Source organism: Pezoporus flaviventris, unplaced genomic scaffold (assembly GCF_033815535.1).
Source record: "Pezoporus flaviventris isolate CSIRO_AGI_PZ_B2104156 unplaced genomic scaffold, CSIRO_AGI_Pfla_v1 ptg000002l, whole genome shotgun sequence".
In the NCBI taxonomy this organism is placed as follows: Eukaryota; Metazoa; Chordata; class Aves; order Psittaciformes; family Psittacidae; genus Pezoporus; species Pezoporus flaviventris.
Window position 1 is genome coordinate 69,877,568 of NW_026892550.1, and position 18,583 is coordinate 69,896,150.

General features: G+C 53.0%; 1 protein-coding gene across 1 annotated transcript in view; it reads right to left on the reverse strand.

Moving 5' to 3' along the window:
* LOC133274860 (adenylate cyclase type 10-like) overlaps positions 1–18,224 on the reverse strand; it is a 28,152-nt gene extending 9,928 nt beyond the window's left edge. The window contains exons 1-14 of the mRNA XM_061464374.1: positions 18,082–18,224; positions 8,765–8,845; positions 8,389–8,582; positions 7,977–8,081; positions 6,823–6,861; positions 6,126–6,269; positions 4,495–4,700; positions 3,973–4,066; positions 3,573–3,658; positions 2,824–3,012; positions 2,589–2,710; positions 1,878–1,954; positions 1,401–1,590; positions 440–492 (exon numbers count right to left, since the gene is read on the reverse strand). Of these exons, the coding sequence (XP_061320358.1) occupies positions 440–492; positions 1,401–1,590; positions 1,878–1,954; positions 2,589–2,710; positions 2,824–3,012; positions 3,573–3,658; positions 3,973–4,066; positions 4,495–4,700; positions 6,126–6,269; positions 6,823–6,861; positions 7,977–8,081; positions 8,389–8,582; positions 8,765–8,845; positions 18,082–18,224 (1,723 nt within the window). The remainder of the gene's footprint in view (positions 1–439; positions 493–1,400; positions 1,591–1,877; positions 1,955–2,588; positions 2,711–2,823; positions 3,013–3,572; positions 3,659–3,972; positions 4,067–4,494; positions 4,701–6,125; positions 6,270–6,822; positions 6,862–7,976; positions 8,082–8,388; positions 8,583–8,764; positions 8,846–18,081) is intronic.
* Between the last annotated feature and the right edge of the window lie 359 nt (positions 18,225–18,583).

The following is an 18,583-nucleotide window of genomic DNA, read 5'->3' on the forward strand; positions in this document are numbered from 1 at the left end:
CAGGGCCCAAAACATCCAGCAAGACACTGAGTGATTAAAGGCGTCCGTGATGCTTGACTTTTCCATGTTTACAAGCAGATGCTGCCAAGAAAGCACCTCTGAGGAGTACAAGGGGGAGAACCAACCACCAAAACTCCCCATCAGTCTAGCAGAAGGAAATCTCTTTCCTGATCCCAAGGATGTGGGACTGGTTTAGCCCCCAGGGTGTGAGCAGCTTGAAACAAACCTTCCTATCAGGTCTGGAGCCTGCCTGGGATCACCGAGCGCCTCACCCTGCTTCCCACCCCAAAGATATCAACTAAGTAGGCACTGAGAGAGCCAGCACTTCCTCAGGGCCTCTGCAGGCAACATTATCCCCAGCAAAACCTTTTCCGTTCCCAATACATGTTACTGAGGGGAAGAAACTGGGGTTCAGAAGAGCAAGGCATTCTCCACATACCCAGCAAGGAGGCGTTCTCTGGCATCTTCATGGCAAGAGCCATGCCAAATATGCTAGGAGCAGGGGAAAAAGAAAGTACAAGTCAGTTAGCTGGTTAGAAGCCAAGGGACATCAAGAAGCAGCCTGGCATGGAGGGGCTGGATGTGCTCCTCAGGGTACCTGTTTTTCTTTCGAGCAGCATGTTATCCCCTGCATGCTCCCCCCCACCAAAGTTCAAGCTGGCATGCTGAGAGAGCTTTAAGCATTAAGAAACCCAACAGCCACACCAGGACAAGAGAATATATTGAGAGTCCGTCAACAGAGGCCAGACCCAGAGACATGTGAAAGAAGCAAGAGTGAGCTGCTGGTTAGCAGATATCTTTACTGCGTTGGCCAGGAAAAACCGAGAGTCTTGGAAACAAGGACCCAATGGGCTGGGATTCCAAGCACCTGGCACCTCTGGCTTAAGTCTTCCTGTATTTTCAGAGACTAACATTCAAACCATCATCCAAAAAGAAGGTCAAATCCTGGCCCAGAGGAAGAGCCCAGGTTTGAGGAGGAAGACATGATGAAGAATGTCCTGAGGGTCCACCTTTATCCATGGGAACCAGACTGGCCCAAAGCTTCCCACTCAAGAGCAGCTAGGACAAAACCTTCTTGGGTCAGCATTACCAGGGCATGTGGTAGAGCGAGCACAGCACGGAAAGCACAGTTTGAAAGCCATTTGGACAGAGCCTGAAAGCCAGGTTGTGTCTACCAAAACAAAACCTTCCCCATTCCTGTGGTTTCACTCCCACTCTCCCAGCAAGAGGAAACAGCAGGGAAGAGAGGTAAAAAGCCTCCTACACCAGGGCTTCTGACCGTCTCATCCACAGTGAATGGAGAGCGGCTTCTGCTCTCTCTGCAGAACTCCTCTATGCTGGCCAAGCTGGACCCTTGATGCCACCATCCCCTCATCCAGACTTCTCAAGAGGACACTCACCTGTTGGTGGTGATCCCCACATATTGATAGACAGTGACAGGATGTTTGAAGCCTTTCATCTTTCTCTCCGGCAGCTCCTTGAAGTAGCAAGAGGGCAGCCCAGAGCTGGCACAGGTTGTGGTATCACAGGTCACCAGCCCAGAGTAGCTCATCATCATCCGGGCTGCCAAGTTCACCTTCTGGCCAATGACTGCCAGAGAGATGAAGAAAGAGCACACAGTGATGTACCTGTGCCACCAGCTCCACAGTGCCCTTCCAGACCAACGGCTGCCCTACATCCGACACCCGCAGCCCCACAGTGGGTTAAGCAGATCCCAGGGGAACAACCAGCTGTGGAGCCCAGTGTCCCACCCCAGCCCAGGACTGGTGCTGCCTGGGCCATTCCTGGCTGGTTGTTGGACAGGCACTCTCCCCAGCCTGTCTTCCTCTTCCCAACAGCTCACGCCAGTTTCCCACACCGCACACACGTGCTTGTACCTGTGTACTCGTGCCTCAGAGGGTGGCCAATGAGGCCACAGAACGCCATCCCACTGGTAACAGACACAGACACTGTCCTGGCACACAGGGAAACAACACGGCTTCAGAAGCGCTCCAGGTGCAGTCCTGCCCACCCAGCTTCATCTCTTCCCGCATCTCCCCTCAGCACTAGCCTGGGCCACTGGCCATCCTGCCCTGCCAGCCTGGGGTTCGGGGTACAGAGAGCTCAGGGCTGTAAAGGACCCAGGCGGCAAGGACAAGGAACAGGGCTTAGAGCACAGGCAGGAACTTTTGGGCACTTCTCCTGAGACCCCCTTCCCTGAGCTGTGACCTGTGACCAGTGGGAAAAGAGGGAGGGAAGAAGGTGCCACAGCGTCACTGCCTGTGATGACAGCAATGTAAGATCAGGTGTCTAGGCCCCATCACTGTTCACAGGCCAGTCACCCAGAAGGTGCTGCTTCTGGCACCAAGGAGCCTCTCGCCTTCACTAGGGCTCATTCCAGCATGGTGGCTAGCAGGGTGTGCTTGGAGACACTCTGCCTGGCTGCCCAGGGATAAGCCCAGGGGTTGCCTGCCACCTCTCAGGGCACTGTTTCCTTCCTGCCAAGGAAGGGAGGACAGGGGAGGGTAAGCTAGACGCAACACTCTTTCTTCCTCTGCTTTACGCTGGCCCAGGCAGCATGCGCTCCCTCAGCCCCACCAGACACTCACCCTGTTTTTGCAATGATCTTGGAGCACGAGTTGAAGATCTGAAAAGCACTCTGCAAGGCATGAATGCTCTCATGGGCCAGCTTTACTCCAGGGAGTCCGAACACACAAAGGAATGTACAGCCCTGCCAAGGACAGATGCAGCACATCTTGCCACAATGCCTAAGAAGGAACCTTCCCCTCTTGCTCAGTATCCACCCTCTTGGGTTGGGGGGAGATGATTCCACCTCACACTCACTTTGTCAAACAGGAAGACTTTGTTCACTTCACCCTTGTGAGGACAGACGATTTCCTGCATCAGGCTGCTGACTTCACTGAGGACACTGCGGAAAGATACTATGTCCTTTGTATCAAAATTCAGGTGGAGGAAGAGGATGGTGACTGGCCGTAGCTCACAGAGGAAGTCCTGCGGCACTCTGTCTTCAAGCTGGAAGACAAGAGCATGACGGCTTCACAAGCCTGCTCTCCCAGGGGCTGCCCACGCCAGGTACAAAGGGAGAGCTGGTGTCCTGGCAATAGCAGGTACTAGTAGGGGAAGAGAAGATCCTCCTCTCGGTTTAAATGGTCGGCAGGCTGCCCAGCTTGCAGCAGTCAGATACCAAATCAGAACACAAATGACAAAGGCGAGAAGGGCGCTCCGGTAACACCCCATCTTGGGACAGTTACGGACATGAGTGGTGACACTGAGCGATGCTCATGGGGCTTCAGTGGATTCTCCCCTCTATCCTGCCATCACGTCCACAGAACATGAAGAGCCATACCCACAGAAAAGACAAGAGATGCAAATGTCTGCCCCACCACCCATCTCTCTGAGGACAACTCATCCAGTGGTGCAGCACCTGTGCCCCTTGGCCCAATTTGCCCACATTGTCATCTCGGGATGCATTTTCTTTGTTTGGCTTGCTCTCATGGAAACTCCCTCTCTGAATGCACCACTTCTTCTGCCCTGCAAAAAAAGCAGCCCCAGCAGCAACGGCCCAGGCGTACCTTCCTGAGAACAGCTTTTGGGATGTAACTAAGTATGTCTCCCACATCAGTATCAGGGTTCAAGAAAAGAGCAGGCCTGACAGCATCTGCGGAGAGGAAACACACATGGTTGCTGTGGGAAGATGGGACTACGAGCTGTTGGAAAGCAGGGGCTAGCACTGGCAACAGGGGAGAGACTCCTGCGTTTGCTTGTGTTGCCACCTGCAGGTGCTTAGGGCAGAGCTGTCCCCTGGAAGGAGATGGCAGCAGCAGCAACTGCCCCAGCTGATGCACAAGAGGGCCAAAAGCATGACTGCTAACTGAGAGGGGAAGAGGGGAGCGGTAGTTCATCCCTGACCCCTGCAGCAGCCAGGCCCCACGTTTCCAAGCAAAACCAAAACAAGGTGAATCTGGCACTCACATTCGTTTTCCGTGAAGCAGCACTTCTCCTTCTGTGGAAGCTTGTCTAAAACATTTTGGCATTCCGACAGAGACATCTGGTTCATGCCCGTAACCTGAAGGTACACAGAAGGAAAGCACTTGACACTGGCTTCTCCAGGAGTCCCAGGGGACAGATCCTGCCCTCCACTGTCACTGTCCAGAAAAGGGGAGAAGAAGCCTATCTGGCTGGACAGGACAGCAGTGCTTCCTCAGAAACCCTGGAGCTGAGCAGACGTCTTCCAAGCATCCCCCAGCTGTCAACAGCTCCGTGACCCACGGAGGACACTGCTGGTGGGGCCAAAACTCTTCCAGTGCCTCCTGACCCCTCAAACCAAGCAAGCCCAGCCCAGAGTTACTCCTAACATAAAAGGACAAGAGCATCAGCTGCTCTCCCCTTTCAGAGCTACAACTCTCTCCACATTCAGCTCTTCAGCTTTCTGAGGCCTCCCTCCTTCAGGTCCAGGTCCTCAGAATGGCTCTAGATGCTGTCCCATCCACCTACCTTCACAGCTGTTTTGCCCGCAATATGGCTGGTTCTGAGCCTGTGCTTCTCACATAGCTCCCAGCAGGAGGCTGAGAGGACAATTTCACCTGCTTCCGCAAGCTTTTCGGCCTCACAGACATCCTCCAGGGCCTTGCCAATGACACAGAAGTACTGCTGCCTCTCGTCTCCAAACCTCAGGTGGTGCATATTCCCTGCAGAGATCCCTGGGAGAGAGAGAGGGAGAAGCAGAGCTCTACAGCCTCCAGCATTTCAGCTGTTCAGAAGCCAATCTGAACCCCAGTGGGGAGATGGTCATTATGGAGGGGGAGGGCATCCTCCATCCTTCTCGAGGGGCTACTGACACAGGACCCTTAAATGGGTGTTAAGAAATAGACAAACCAAGTGGACAGTGACACTGTGTTGAGAGTGCTGGCTGTCTTAACCTGCCCCAGAAACCCAGCAAACCAAGCCCCTGATCACCGCCCACCCCCTTTACATGCAGGCGGGTTGTAGCTGTCTGCTCAAGAAAAACTACAGCCTGCAAAACCCTTCTCACAGCCTTAAGCAATGCAGCTCTCCTTTGCTCTTTGTGAAAGGCAGGGGAGAATCCAACACGGAAAAGGATGCAAAGCTGCCTCCACCTGAAAAATGAAGGGATAAGTTCCTCCTGCAGGCATCTGGCCGACAGCAGATGCTCAAAGACCCCAGTATTCAACCTGACACCTGCTCTTCCTTTGAGCTTCACAGAATCATAAAACCATAGAACAGTGAGGGCTGGAAAGGACCTTAAGATCACCTAGATCCAACCCCACTGCCATCTCGCACTAGACCATGTCACCCAAAAGGCCGCCAAATTGGTCAGGCAGGATTTCCCCTTAGTGAAGCCATGCTGGCTGTCACCCAGCACCTTGTTGTTTTTCATGTGCCTTAGCATGCCTTCCAGGAGAATCTGCTCCAAGATTTTGCCAGGCACAGAGGTGAGACTGACTGGTCTGTAGTTCCCTGGGTCATCCATTTTCCCCTTCTTGAAAATGGGGGTTATATTTCCCTTTTTCCAGTCGTCAGGGACTTGACATGACTGCCATGATTTTTCAAATATGATGGACAGTTGCAACTTCATTCACCAGCTCCTTCAGGAACCGCAGACGGACTGCATCAGTTCCCATGGGTTTGTGCACATTCAGGTTCTTAGGATGATCTTGAACCAGATCCCCTCCTACAGTGGGCCGAAGGTCTTCATTCTCACAGTCCCTGCATCTGCCTTCCAGGACTTGGGTGGTGTGCTCAGAGCATTTGCCAGTGACGGCTGAGGCAAAGAAGTCATTAAGAACCTCAGCCTTCTCCAAATCCAGGGTAGCCAGTTCTCCTGATAGCTTCTGGAGAGGGCCCATGTTGCCCTAGTCTGTCTTTTTATTTGCTACATACCTATAGAAGCTCTTCCTGTTATCTTTCAGATCCCTTGCCAGGTTTAATTCTAACTGTGAACGCACACAAACCCAGTGGTCTGGTGTCCAACTACAGGTGGCCCCTTGAATGCTTGCAGGAGATGCTTTCCTTTGGCGCTAGCCCCAGGCGGGGATCCCCGCATTCCCTGCCAGTGTGAAGCACAGGAGAGTGCCACAGATCTGCACCTGGCACAGCACTTGTACCTATCTTAAGTCGGAATTTCTGACCCACGAGCATGTCATGCCTCCGGTACTTCTTCTGGATCTGCCAGCTACAGTGCACCACAAGGCTGATGGTCTTGGCCATCTCACTGGGTCTTGCTCTCCACAGCAGCAGCACAGCATCCCCTGGGGAAAGCAAGGGAACGTCAAGGCTCTGCTGAGACCTGACTCTCCCTGACCTACGCTCCATGGCAGGGACAGCAGAAACCAGATGACGTGCTGAAAAAGATGGACTTGTGGGAGGCCATAGGCCTCTGGAGGACCTCTGGACTCGCTGGGACTCCTCCTCCTCTTGCGGCCTGGCAGCCTGAGCTGTGCTGTCACCAGCCCGTCCCTCCATTCCCCCGTCCCCCCGTCCCTCACCAGCACTCCAATAAATGCCTTCGGCTTCACCTTCTAGTAGGTCTCCTCCTCTCAGTGCTGCCTCTGCCCTCACCCCCAGCACAGAGCCCTGCAAGCTGAGGCAGAGGGAGGGGAGCCACCACCCTTGCCGAAGCCAAACTGCAGGCCCAGGGTGGGAAGAGAAGCCTGGAGAAAGGGCGCTGCAAAGGCGTATGAGAGTGGCCAGGAAGATGGCTCAAGGTGCTGCACAGAGCCTCTGAAGGAGGACAGCAGAGCTGCCACAGCAGTCCCGTGCTGCAGATTAATACCCATGGGCATCATCATCCTAAGTACGTACCAGCAAACTTCAAGATGTCACCTCCAAGAGTCAGCATGTCTGGAGACAGAGGGAAGGAAAGGAAGAGTCATGTGGACACCTTCTTCCATAATCCACAAAGGAAGCCCCCGTGCTCAGAGCGGAGCACCCAGGCGATGGTGCACTATCCGGCACAGCTTAGGAAAAGCACCACCCTGGCCTGCCTCCCAGGCTCCCAGGGGCTGCAGCCCTGGTACCTGCACAGAAGGCACAGAGGCATGGCCTCAAGCTGCCACCTAATTTTCAGAATGGTGGAGGCTGGAAGGAACCTCTGGGGTCCATCTGGTCCAACCCTGCTCTCAAGCGGGGCAGAGCCAGCTGCCCAGGACGCTGGCTAGATGGCTTTGGAAGAGCCAAAAGAGGAAGATTTCTCAAGCTCCCTGGCAATCAGTCAGTCACCTCTCACAGCCAAAAAGTGTTTCCCAACTTACAGAGGGAAACTGCTGTGCTTCAGTGCGTGCCCATGGCATGGCCTCTGGTCCTGACAATGAGCACCACTGGAAAGAGCCTAGCTCTGTCTAATCTGCTCCCTCCCTTGAAGTTTTAGACACATTACTGTAAGATCCCCTGAAGCCTTCTCTTCCCTAGGCTAAACAGGCCCAGTTCCCCCAGCCTTTCCTTGTAGGAGAGATGCTCTAGACCCTTCATCCTCTTCGAGGCCTCTTCTGCTTTTCTTTACAAATGCTGCCAAAGGGGTGTCCAGAATGTGCTCATAATCAGCTCAGAAGGGTCAAGACATCCCCTGAGAAAATGGGCTTGGAAGGGTCTCTGTCTCTCCCTGTCTTTCCCACACAACGCCAGTGCCAGCATGTCCAGGTCACTTGTGCGCTGGCACTTGCTTGGTGCTCTCAGCCTGCTCTGGGCCCCCAGGCACCATGGAGCTGGGTGTTCCCATCAGAAGCACAGAGGTGGCTGCTGAGAAAGTGGGTGCCTCCTTGGCCACAGTGGGGAGCAGAAAGGACCTGCACTTGTCCTGACTTGCCAGGAGAGCCTGGCTGTTCTCACTGTTCCTCCAGGCCACAGAAAGTCCCAGCCCTTCCAAGGAAGCAGGACTAGGTTGCCCAGGATACCAGCCTCCCCATTCCATGAGCAGCCCTATGGCCTGCCGCCAGGCAGTCCTGCAGCATGGCTCTTACCCTCCAAAACGTCACACAGGTAGTGATTGAGGTCTTCCGCCAACTCATCAGTGCCTCTCTGTGAACCACCCTTCCAGATACAGTGCTCTGTCAAAGAGGTGAAATCTGTAACAGAGACACCCAGAAATCAGGAAATGAATGCCCTGGGGACCAAAGGACCTGGCAGCCAGTTCCACACTGGCCAGCCGGGGTGCCCAGCCCGGCACCTTCCCATGCCCCAACACAGTGTGGGTTGCAGCAGTGCTTAACCACCCATGATAGCCCATCCTTTTTGGGAATCCCAGCAGAAGACCTCAGCATTCATTATGGCCACTCACTATCAGCAGCAGGGGCAGGGCTCCAAAGGGCCTGGTGTGTGCCAGAATGGCTCACGTTCCTCGATGTCACAGTTGCTCCTCCCTGCGCACCCTACCTGAAATATCTGCAAAGAGCAGCACTCCGTGGACTGCCTGAAAGCTGGTCCCGAGGTAGTCGCTAGAAACAAGGCTGGGGAGAAAAGCTGCTGCTTTGTCCAGCTCTGAGCTGCAACGTTTCCTCTCCCAGGAAGAAGACGCCATCTGCACCCTGTGGTGTCCGGGGTACCTCAGGATCATCTGCTGTGCCCAGCTGGGAGAAGAAATATGACCCCAGTGCGCCATGTGAGGTGCCTGCATGTGGGGCAACTGTCCCTCTGCCCACAGGGTGGCCACAGTCACTGGCAGTGGCCTCCTCAGTAGGTCTTTGCTTCCCTGTCAGCTCTCCGCACACATCACAATGAGCTGACAGTGACATTCTCTGCGGGTCATCACCTTTGGAACTGCTGCCCCGTGGCCGAGGCTTCCTCCTTGACACTGGGCCACTGGCTGGAGGTGGCCAGCACCACCCCATTGCTTGGGGACAGCACCCAAGGGAGGCACATGCAGACCTGCTGCAGTGCCTTGCACACACAGCTGTTTGAGAGCACTGCTCCTTCCCGACAGCGGAATAGCTTGTCACCGTTTTCCCAGTAGTCTTGCCCGCTTCTTTTTCCAGTGCTCCCTTGCTGCTGCAGCAAAGGGAAGGGACAGTGCTCTCTGGTCTGGAGACAGGAGGGGGAGAGGGACTGGGAACCCTTGCTGGGCTGTATCTGAAGAGCACCAGGCAGCATGCAGTGGGCCACCCAGAAGTCCAGGACAGACTCCAAAATGGTGGGCATGTTATCTGGCAATGGAAGTAGTTAAGATTTTGTAAAGGGCTATGTGTATGAAAGCTTGGGGATGTTGAGTTTACACTTGCAGGTAGCAAGGAAAAATGTTTCCTTACTGTCCTGGGTCCAGCAGTAGCCGTCATTTTTCTCCTTCTTAGTAGCTGGTGCAGTGCTGTGTTTTTGACTTTAGCCTCGGAACGACGCTGATAACACCGATGTTTTTAGTTGTTGCTAAGTAATGTTTAGTCTGACCAAGGACTTTCTGAGTCTCATGCTCTGCCAGGGAGGAGGGGAAGCCAGGAGGAAGCAGAGACAGGACAGCTGACCCAGGGGAACAGAACAGGGGTGAGCAAGTGGCCCCGTGGTCCTTAGCTGCCGGCTGGGTTGAAACCATGACACATCTCCAGTGCAGACTTCCCTCCTGCCTCTCAAGGGGCTCCATGATGTTGGCTCCACGACACAGGCTCAAAATGCCAAAATTAATATTTATGGGGTAGAAGAAGGTGAATCCCATTGGTTGCAGATGCTGTCCCTACGTTAATATTTTTTTTCCTCCCCATAAAATCTAGTCTTTAGGTGCTGTTGCAGAATGACTCTAAGAGCAGGACCATAGAGTTCTGGAGGACTGTGCAAGCAAGGCAGGGGGTGGCCCCCACAGGTGGCCGGAGATCGGACCTGGGAGGAGAATGTGGAGGAAGCTGTGGGGGGGCTAACCAATACTGTTGTGCCAAGAAGGAGTGGCTGAATACCACTCCTATATATATGTGAACTGCGTCACAAATAAAGCAGAAGCTGCTTATCACCCATATTGGGTTAGCGTGTCTGCTTTTCCTCGCCGCTTACAAATGGTGCCCGAACAGGGACGCAGACTACAGGGCCCTGGTCGCTGGGGACCCGGATTACAGGGCTCCGACTAGCGGGGACCCGGGATACAGGGCCCCGACTAGCGGGGACCCAGATACAGGGCCCCGGTCGACGGGGACCCGGATACAGGGCCCCGACTAGCGGGGACCCGGATACAGGGCCCCGGTTTAACGGGGACCCGGATACACGGCCCCGCTCGACGGGGACCCGGAACGGCGAGTGAGCGGCGCCGGCGGCAGTGGCCGGGAAGCGCGGGCAATGCTGCTGCGGTGGCGTGACGGACCCGGGTGCTCGGACTAACCGAAAGGAATCCGCCGCTGGGGCGAACCAGACACTGCTGCGTCGGGAGGCCGATCCGGAGACCGAGGTTACAGGACGACCCAGAAGAAGATGATCCGGAAAAGGCTGGCCATGAAAATGGACCGAGAGGTAGCCCTGGACTTATTACAGTGCTTTTTATAAGAGCGGGGAACTGAGCCCTGAACTTTTTACAGTGCTTTTTATAAAGCGGGGAATTGAGCCTGAGACTCTAAAGCAGCTAGCAGGTCTAGCGGCTAGGGAAGGCTAAGGGATTTTTTTTGCAGATCCTAATACAATATTTGAGGAGAGTGAGTGGCGAAAGTTTGGTGATGAACTATTTGACTCAGTGCTTAATGATTATAAAAAGGCAAAGAAACTCGGTAAACCACGGAGGGAAGTAATGAACTGTATAAAAAGATACAAGGCAGAAAAGAAAACTGCCGCGGTAGCAACGGAGAAACTAGGAACAGACGTCCCCGGTCGGTTGAAACCGGGGGAAGATTACAACTCGTTCCCCCCCCCCAACTCGCGGGAGCACAGGGTTTCCCCCCACCCCCCACCCCCACCCCCTTCCTTTTCTCCCCTTCCATCAGAAGGTGCCGCGGAGGAGGTGCAACCCCCTGCTCCCCCACCACCCCAGTTCCGAAAGTAGGGACTTTGAAAAGGACAGAGAAAGTATATTAGAAGGTATACGTATGATAAATGCCGAGGAATCCGAAAGAAAGAGGGCGGTGCCTCGGCGCCGGATCGATTGCGGCGCCACTTTGAAGCACGCAGTAGAAAATAGGGATCATGCGCGAGCGGGAGATTTAAAGGAACCGCGAGCCTCTCCAACCCACTATGCCCTAGAGTGAAAAAATTTTTAACTCAGTCACGGAGGAGCCAGGTCTGCAGATGGCTACATACCGAACGAGATACATCTGATAAGAAAGACACAGCTGCGAGCAACGGAGACCCCGAGTTCGGCGCAGGATCAGCCCCCGAATCCCCTGAATCCGAGCCAGATTTATATCCTCTGCTTCCAGACCCTGACTCTTCGTCTCCCGGGTCGGTCTGCTCAGACTTACTGGCCCTGGAGACGCTCAGTTGTAACAATGGATAATCAAAGAGGTGAACATTACCGGGGAATTTTCTGCAATGGGCATCTTTGCATATCCTGTGTTTACTACACAGCAGGGGGCTAAAGAGTGGGAAGCTCTTGATCTCAAAATAGTTAAGGAGGCCTGACAAACAGTGACCACGTATGCGTTACAATCCTCTTATACTCAAGCTATATATGTTATGATTTTTTCTTGCAACTGACAGGGGGAGCCCATACAGTTTCTCTGTGATACTCATGTACTAGAAGTTGGTAAATATAAGTATGCCCAGGTTTCTATCAACCCTTGGAGACCTCTGTAGATACTGCTGGCCACTTCTTCCAGCACAGGCTGGCCACCTGTGTCGGAATGAGTGTGCATTTTGGTCAGTATAAAAGCCCAAGCCTCATACGATGTGGGGGAGGCAGAGCCTCTGCGGGGACGCCCGCTAAGGTTGAGCCTGCCACCTCGCACTGCAGTGATGCTTCTCGGAGCTGGTTTGCTGTTAGTCTCCACAGGGTCCTTGTGCCACGTTCTGTACGTGGGACTGTAGTGGGAGTAATGATGGCTTTTGCAGGGACTTAAAAAGAGGGGGGGAGGGAGAGAGAGTAATGATGCTGCACTTAACCTGTTTAACCCGTCTACTTCTCAAGAACTGAAGAACTGATAACCTGGGGGAGGGGGTATATTGGTGTCCTCCTGCCTACAGGTCCATGGTGACTGCCTGCAAAGTTTGTCAAGCCTTGCCATGAGCTGGACAGACGAATGGATAAACCTGATGCCTCAGCTACAGGAGCTGACCGTGATTACCCCAAGCAGAATGAGATAGAGGAAGAGAAAGAACAAATAACTGCAAAACATCACTTGGGGGCAACTGAAAAGTAACATCCTGAATATGTGTGCTTGTAAAATAGCTATTATTAGAGGTTGTGATTTTGTGTATAAAACCACCTGTATTTACTAGCTAGGTGCTAATAAGAAACTGCACCTTGTACTGTATAGATTTGTCACTTGTAAAAGAGATGTTAGAGTATGGAAATTTGCAGTAGCTGCTAGAAAATGCTAAGGCAAAAGCTAGAAAAATTTTAATACAATGGTAGTGTTATAAAGCAGGTGATGGAACAAATTTAAGAGGGGGGGAGAATTCCACTGGTAAGAAATTTCTTTGGCTAGTCCCTCACTGCCATCAGCATCTTCAACATGCTGCTGCACCCTGTAACAGTTACTCTGCTAATGTAAATGTGTGTGTGCCTTGCTGTAGTAGCAACTTGTTACTGGATGAAGCAGGTGAAACTGTGCATTGACAACAAGGTGCAAGGACTGAGGCTGACCAAATGCCTGCTACCACAATCAAGGGCAAGACTGGGTTGGCTTCTGTGTTTGCCACCAAGAAGAACCTTTAGCTCCGCTGTTGGCTGCAACCCAGCAGGCGTGGAGCGGTGGGGACACATGCCATGCCAGACCTTGATGTGAAGGATCAGAGAGCTATACAGCCTGTTATCAGAGAGCCATACAGCAGAAAAAAGGGGCAGGCCTAGGCAGCCTCTAGTTGGCATATGTTGGAAATATAATTTAGCCCGGATCCCCTGCTCAAGTAGAGCCACCCAAACCATATATAAAACATAAAGGGGGAAGATGTGGAGACGGTGTTCTCACAGGAGAATGCATAAGTGGTACATAAACTTTGAATAGTCCTGAAAGATACAGCAAGGCCATGGGAGGCCCGAAGAAGCTTAAGCAAGCAAGATAAGAGGCTGGAATTCACCAAGTTAATGAGAACTGTGGACTGTTGGCAAGCTTTCAAGGTTGAGTTCTCACAGCTGTGTTTAAGCAATTATATGTTAGTCACTAAGGGTCTTCAAAACATGTATCCAATCATAATATGCCAAATCACTGTAAGTGCTTCAGCTCAACTAAGCAGACTGGGTTGCTGAGTTGCTAAGCAGACAATTCTACATCGAAGGCAATTCCCGATTTGTTTTAATGTTGACTCTGTAAGACATGCAACACTGCAGAACCTTTTGTTGTTGGAACAGGGACATGGATGTGAAGAGTCTGATGGAATGTCTTGTATGAGTCTCTCTGATTATGTTAATTCGATGCACGCACAGCTGAGAACCCTGGCTCAGCTTACCCAGCAATAGTAAATGAGCAATATCCTAAGAATAACTAGATGGTTGTCTTCACGGGGCATTACAGGTTGAGTCAGACACTGCTGTTTAAAAGTATTGCACTTATGTATCATGATTAGGTTAATCATCGTAGCTATTAGACTTGTTTATAGTTGTGTGATAAAACAGGTGAACAGAATAACCCATAATGCCTTGCTTGCACAAAGAAAAAGGGGGGAATTGTTGCAGAATGACTCTAAGAGCAGGACCATAGAGTTCTGGAGGACTGTGCAAGCAAGGCAGGGGGTGGCCCCCACAGGTGGTCGGAGACCGGACCTGGGAGGACAATGTGGAGGAAGCTGTGGGGGGGCTAACCAATACTGTTGCGCCAAGAAGGAGTGGCTGAATACCACTCCTATATATGTGTGAACTGCGTCACAAATAAGGTAGAAGTTGCTTATCACCCATATTGGGTTGGCCTGTCTGATTCTCCTCGCCGCTTACAAGGTGCCACCAGTTCATTTCCCCAGTTAATTCTTGAATCCTCATGAAAAATAACGTAGTAAAGCTGGGATAACCCCAGGAGTGGAGGAGCAGGCTTGCCTGTGCTACACGTTCCCTGCATTGAGGGTCTGTTCTGCTGCAGGTCTGATGCTGCCAGACACAGGCAGGGGTAGGCAGGATCAAATGCAATCATTAGGCATGTTTCATAGGATTGACCAGGAAGAGTCATTCCTGCGTGAGAGGCCAGGCCGGGACCTTGTTGAGAGCCACAGAGTGGCTGGCACATGCCCTTTGTACCTGGGGGGACGTTACTGGGGTCCATTTGGGGGCGTTTCTCTCTCCAACCACAGCCAACACCAACCAATGCCACTCATCTTCACTGCTGGAACCCCACCAAGGTCGAGCTGGTCCAGTGCCGAAAAAACATCAGGGCTCAGAGCTGTTTAATGCAGAGGGGAGAAGGAGATGAACCCCAAGCAGTGGCTCTTACACAAGAAGTAATCAACTCTGCAGCGATGCCTTGCACTATTTTCTGTTTTGCTCTGTCCCAGAGCACTTAAATCAATCCAGTTTAGTCTCACTGCTTCTCAGGTTAAAAATCCCCCCTAAGACAAAATCTTCCAGCTTTCAGAGGGGGAAAATCTGGGAAATGACCCCTCCAGGATACATTCACACTGACCTAAATGAGGTTAAAGCCGCCTGCTGAAGCAAGAAAGTGCAGGCATATCACGCAGTGCACTGATTGATTACTATTAAGACCACACAGACATGGATATTTTCCTTCCCGCTTCTCCCAGATCACTTTGCCAGGATCCCAGTGGCACCCAACAGCCAGACCACGCACATAAAACCGACAAATGAGACTCTTCATCAGTATGGTGTGCTGGGTTCAGCAGTAGCAGTCATTTTCATCCTTCTTACTAGCTGGTGCAGTGCTGTGTTTTTGACTTTAGTCTGAGAATAATGCGGTAACACACCGGTGTTTTTAGCTGTTGCTAAGACACCTCATGCCATCAAGGCAGAGATGTAACATACAGATGGGCTCGTGATCAAGGGGTGAACTTAACAATGGACACTATTGCCAAGGTTATTCATGAGTGTGAAACGTGCTGCAGTTAAGCAAGCCAAGCGGTTAAAGCCTCTTTGGTATGGAGGACGATGGCTGAAGTACAAATATGGGGAGGCCTGGCAGATTGATTGTATCACACTCCCACCAACCCGCCAAGGCAAGCACCATGTGCTTACCGTGGTGGAAGCAACCACCGGATGGCTGGAGACACACGCCGTGCCCCACGCCACTGCCCGGAACACTATCCTGGGCCTTGAGAAACAGATTTTGTGGTGACACAGCACCCCACAGAGAATTGAGTCAGACAATGGGACTCATTTCTGGAATAACCTTATAGACGCTTGGGCCAAAGAGCATGGCATTGAGTGGGTATATCACATCCCCTACCATGCACCAGCCTCTGGGAAATCGAACGGTACGATGTTAAAAACTACACTGAGAGGAATGGGTGGTGGGACTTTCAAGCATTGGGATACACACTTACCAAAGGCCACCTGGTTGGTCAACACCAGAGGATCTGCCAACAGGGCTGGCCCAGCCCAGTCAGAACTTTCACATACTGTAGAAGGGGATAAAGTTCCTGTGGTGCACATGAAGAATTTGCTGGAGAAGACGGTCTGGGTTATTCCTGCTTCAGGTAAAGGCAGACCCACTCGTGGGACTGCTTTTGCTCAGGGACCCGGATATACTTGGTGGGTGATGGGGGAAGATGGGGAATTCCCGTGTGTACCTCAAGGAGATTCAGTCTGGGGGGAAAACAGCCAATGAACTCAATTATATGCTGTTGCCTGGTATATAACACTTTTATAGCCCATCAGCTGGATGCCCATCCCCACCACTCTGGGCTTTGAAAAGAAGAAATGTGCTGTCATGATCATCAGTGGAGAATAAAGTCATGGGAAAAGCCAGCAGCAGCAGCAGAACTCTCCTCACGTCACCATCAACTGACCCTGACTTCCCTCCGACCATCATCCCAACAAGGAATGAACTTTGACAAAACCAGGTGAGCTCAGGGGAAGCAGGGGGAGGAAGAAGGGAGAGGAAAGAGCGAGCGGCTGTGTGGTTCTGGGTTACAGGCTCAGCTTAAACCACGAAATACGGTTATTACAGTGAAGGATGATGGAACGGGCTAACACTCAAACCGGGATGGAGGAATGCCCTAAACCGAACCTAAGTAATTTCCTTAAAAATCATAAAGAAACAAACTGGGGAAGTTGAAGGGGGAGAGAGCAAGGCGGGGGGGAGGGGGGGGGGTGAACCCCAAAGGTATGAAAATAGCTTGGGTGCTAAAGGGGATCCTGCTGAGCCACAAGACCCACCCATTCCTTCCTCTGAACATACTTTCTTGGTGTTTTACCGGCTACTGCGAGGTAACAGCTGTCTGGGGAAGCAATATTCACCCTTCATGTGGGAAAAATGGAACTCTATCAATAATCAAGGTAACTGCAGCCTGCAAAATGCACAGGGAAGAGGCAAGGCCAGTCATGCTGTGCTTGAAGCTTCCCTGAAGCTGTTTGTTCAGGTCAGCTCTTCCATCCGCTTTGTCTTTCCCTCAAACCCAGGTTTCAAGCCCCTTCCCCAGTTACCCCCAAAACCACCCCACGCCACCGTCTCCCACTCAAACCTTCCCCTTCCACTGTTCCACAGGTTCCCAAAACCTTTATTTCACACACAGCCCTTTCCACCCACTTCCACAGCCCCACACACTCTCCTCAGGGAGAGGCACCCTCCCCACACCGCAGCTCTGAACCTCTGCAGCCACCTACAGGGCTGGGAGCAGCATTTTCGTTACGGGAAACCCCTCTCATTTGGAGCTAATGTAGATCTGCAGGCTCCTGGAAATCTGGGAGCAGTGTTTCCCTCAGGAGCCCCCATCACCTCAACCCCTCTCTCGTCCGGGACAGCCTTTCCGTTGTTTCCACCTTCTTTCTGCACCTCAGCCCCGGGGCATCCCCTCAGACCACTCCAGGGGGCGGAAATACCATCTCAGATTCAACTTTTCCATTTTACATCTCGCTCAGGAGGCTTGTTGTCCTGAAGTTACCCTCAAGTTTTGCTGCGGCTGGAAATGAAACCACCTGTAAGTGGCCATAAAGCTGCCAGCGGCATGGACCAGCACCCTTCCGGCAACGAGACTACCCGTCCTTTGGAGAGGCAGCTCTCTCGACGCCCCAGAGCCCAAGGCTGGTATGAGCGTGGCTCTCTTACCAGGATCCCTGCCCAGCTGCAGAGGACTGGATGTGGCTGGGCTGGATATCACACTGGGACTCCCACCCTCAGCCACTGACACGTGCTCCCACTGTACCTGGCAAAGGAAGGTGGCTCTGGTAAGCTCCTCCAGGAGCTGAAACCACAGCCCTGAGCACAGTGAGCACGCAGCTTTTGCTCTTCATGTCACAGAATCATAGTATCCCAGACTGGTTTGGGTTACAAGCGACCTTAAAGCTCATCCAGTCCCAACCCCCTGCCACGGGCAGGGTCACCTTCCACTAGAGCAGGTTGCTCCAAGCCCTGACGAGCCTGGCCTTGAGCACTGCCAGCGATGGGGGAGCCACAGCTTCTCCAGAAGAAAGGACCTCAGCTCATGGCCAGGGGAAAGGCCACATCGCCCAAGGCCTGGCTCAGCCGGTAACTTGTACAGGTGCTGCTGGGGCCAGCCAAGTGCTCGGTTGGAGTCTCATGGCCCTCGCACCCCAGCCCATCCGCAGCGGGGCGGAAAGCCGCAAGTGGCTGGGGCTCCAGGCGAGGTTCAGTGCTCAAGGCGGTGGAGCTGGCCCCTCGCAGCAGTCTAAATGCACCAAACAGCTTGCCTGTGCTCCTGACTGTGAGGATGGAAGGCACGGACCCAGAGGTAGAGTACAAGCTGGATTGCTTATTACAAGGATTACACGACATTTATACGCTTCCAAGCAATTAGCCAAGCACCTCTGTGTCTGCCTTGCGGTTACGTTTACGACATCGGGCAAAAGGTGTACCTGATCTTTCTTATCAACATCCTCTTTCCAGTTCTGACATCCTTGTTCCTTCCCGCAACGCGGAGGTGGAGGCGGCACGCCCGTGCTCTGCAGCTTCTTGTCCCGCCGCCACCAGGCGCAGCCCCTCGGCCGGAGGAAAGCCGCCGCCGCTGCCTCCGCCCGGTTCTCGCGGGAGCGTCATTTTCCTTCCCGTCGCTTCGCCTCGTGACGGACGGGATATGTAGCATTCAGATTTTGGGGCAGGTTTACATCACCTTGATTTTCTGCTGCTTTTTTAATGTTTCTCCACATGTCATGCACTGCGTCTACCTGAGCCGGGCAGGGCCAGGCAAACACTGGTGATGGCTCTGGGATGGGCAGCGAGTGCTGCTGACAGCAGCCCCAGAGCACCCAGAGCAACAGGAGAAGCCTCGCTCGACCCTGCAGACCTCGCAGCGTGCGCAGCAGGACCCCAGGCACGAGCCAGGCTGGCCTCGCCACACGCGACGTCACAAGGGGGGGTCAGTGCACCCTGTGCCCTGGAACCGGCAGATCCCGCTG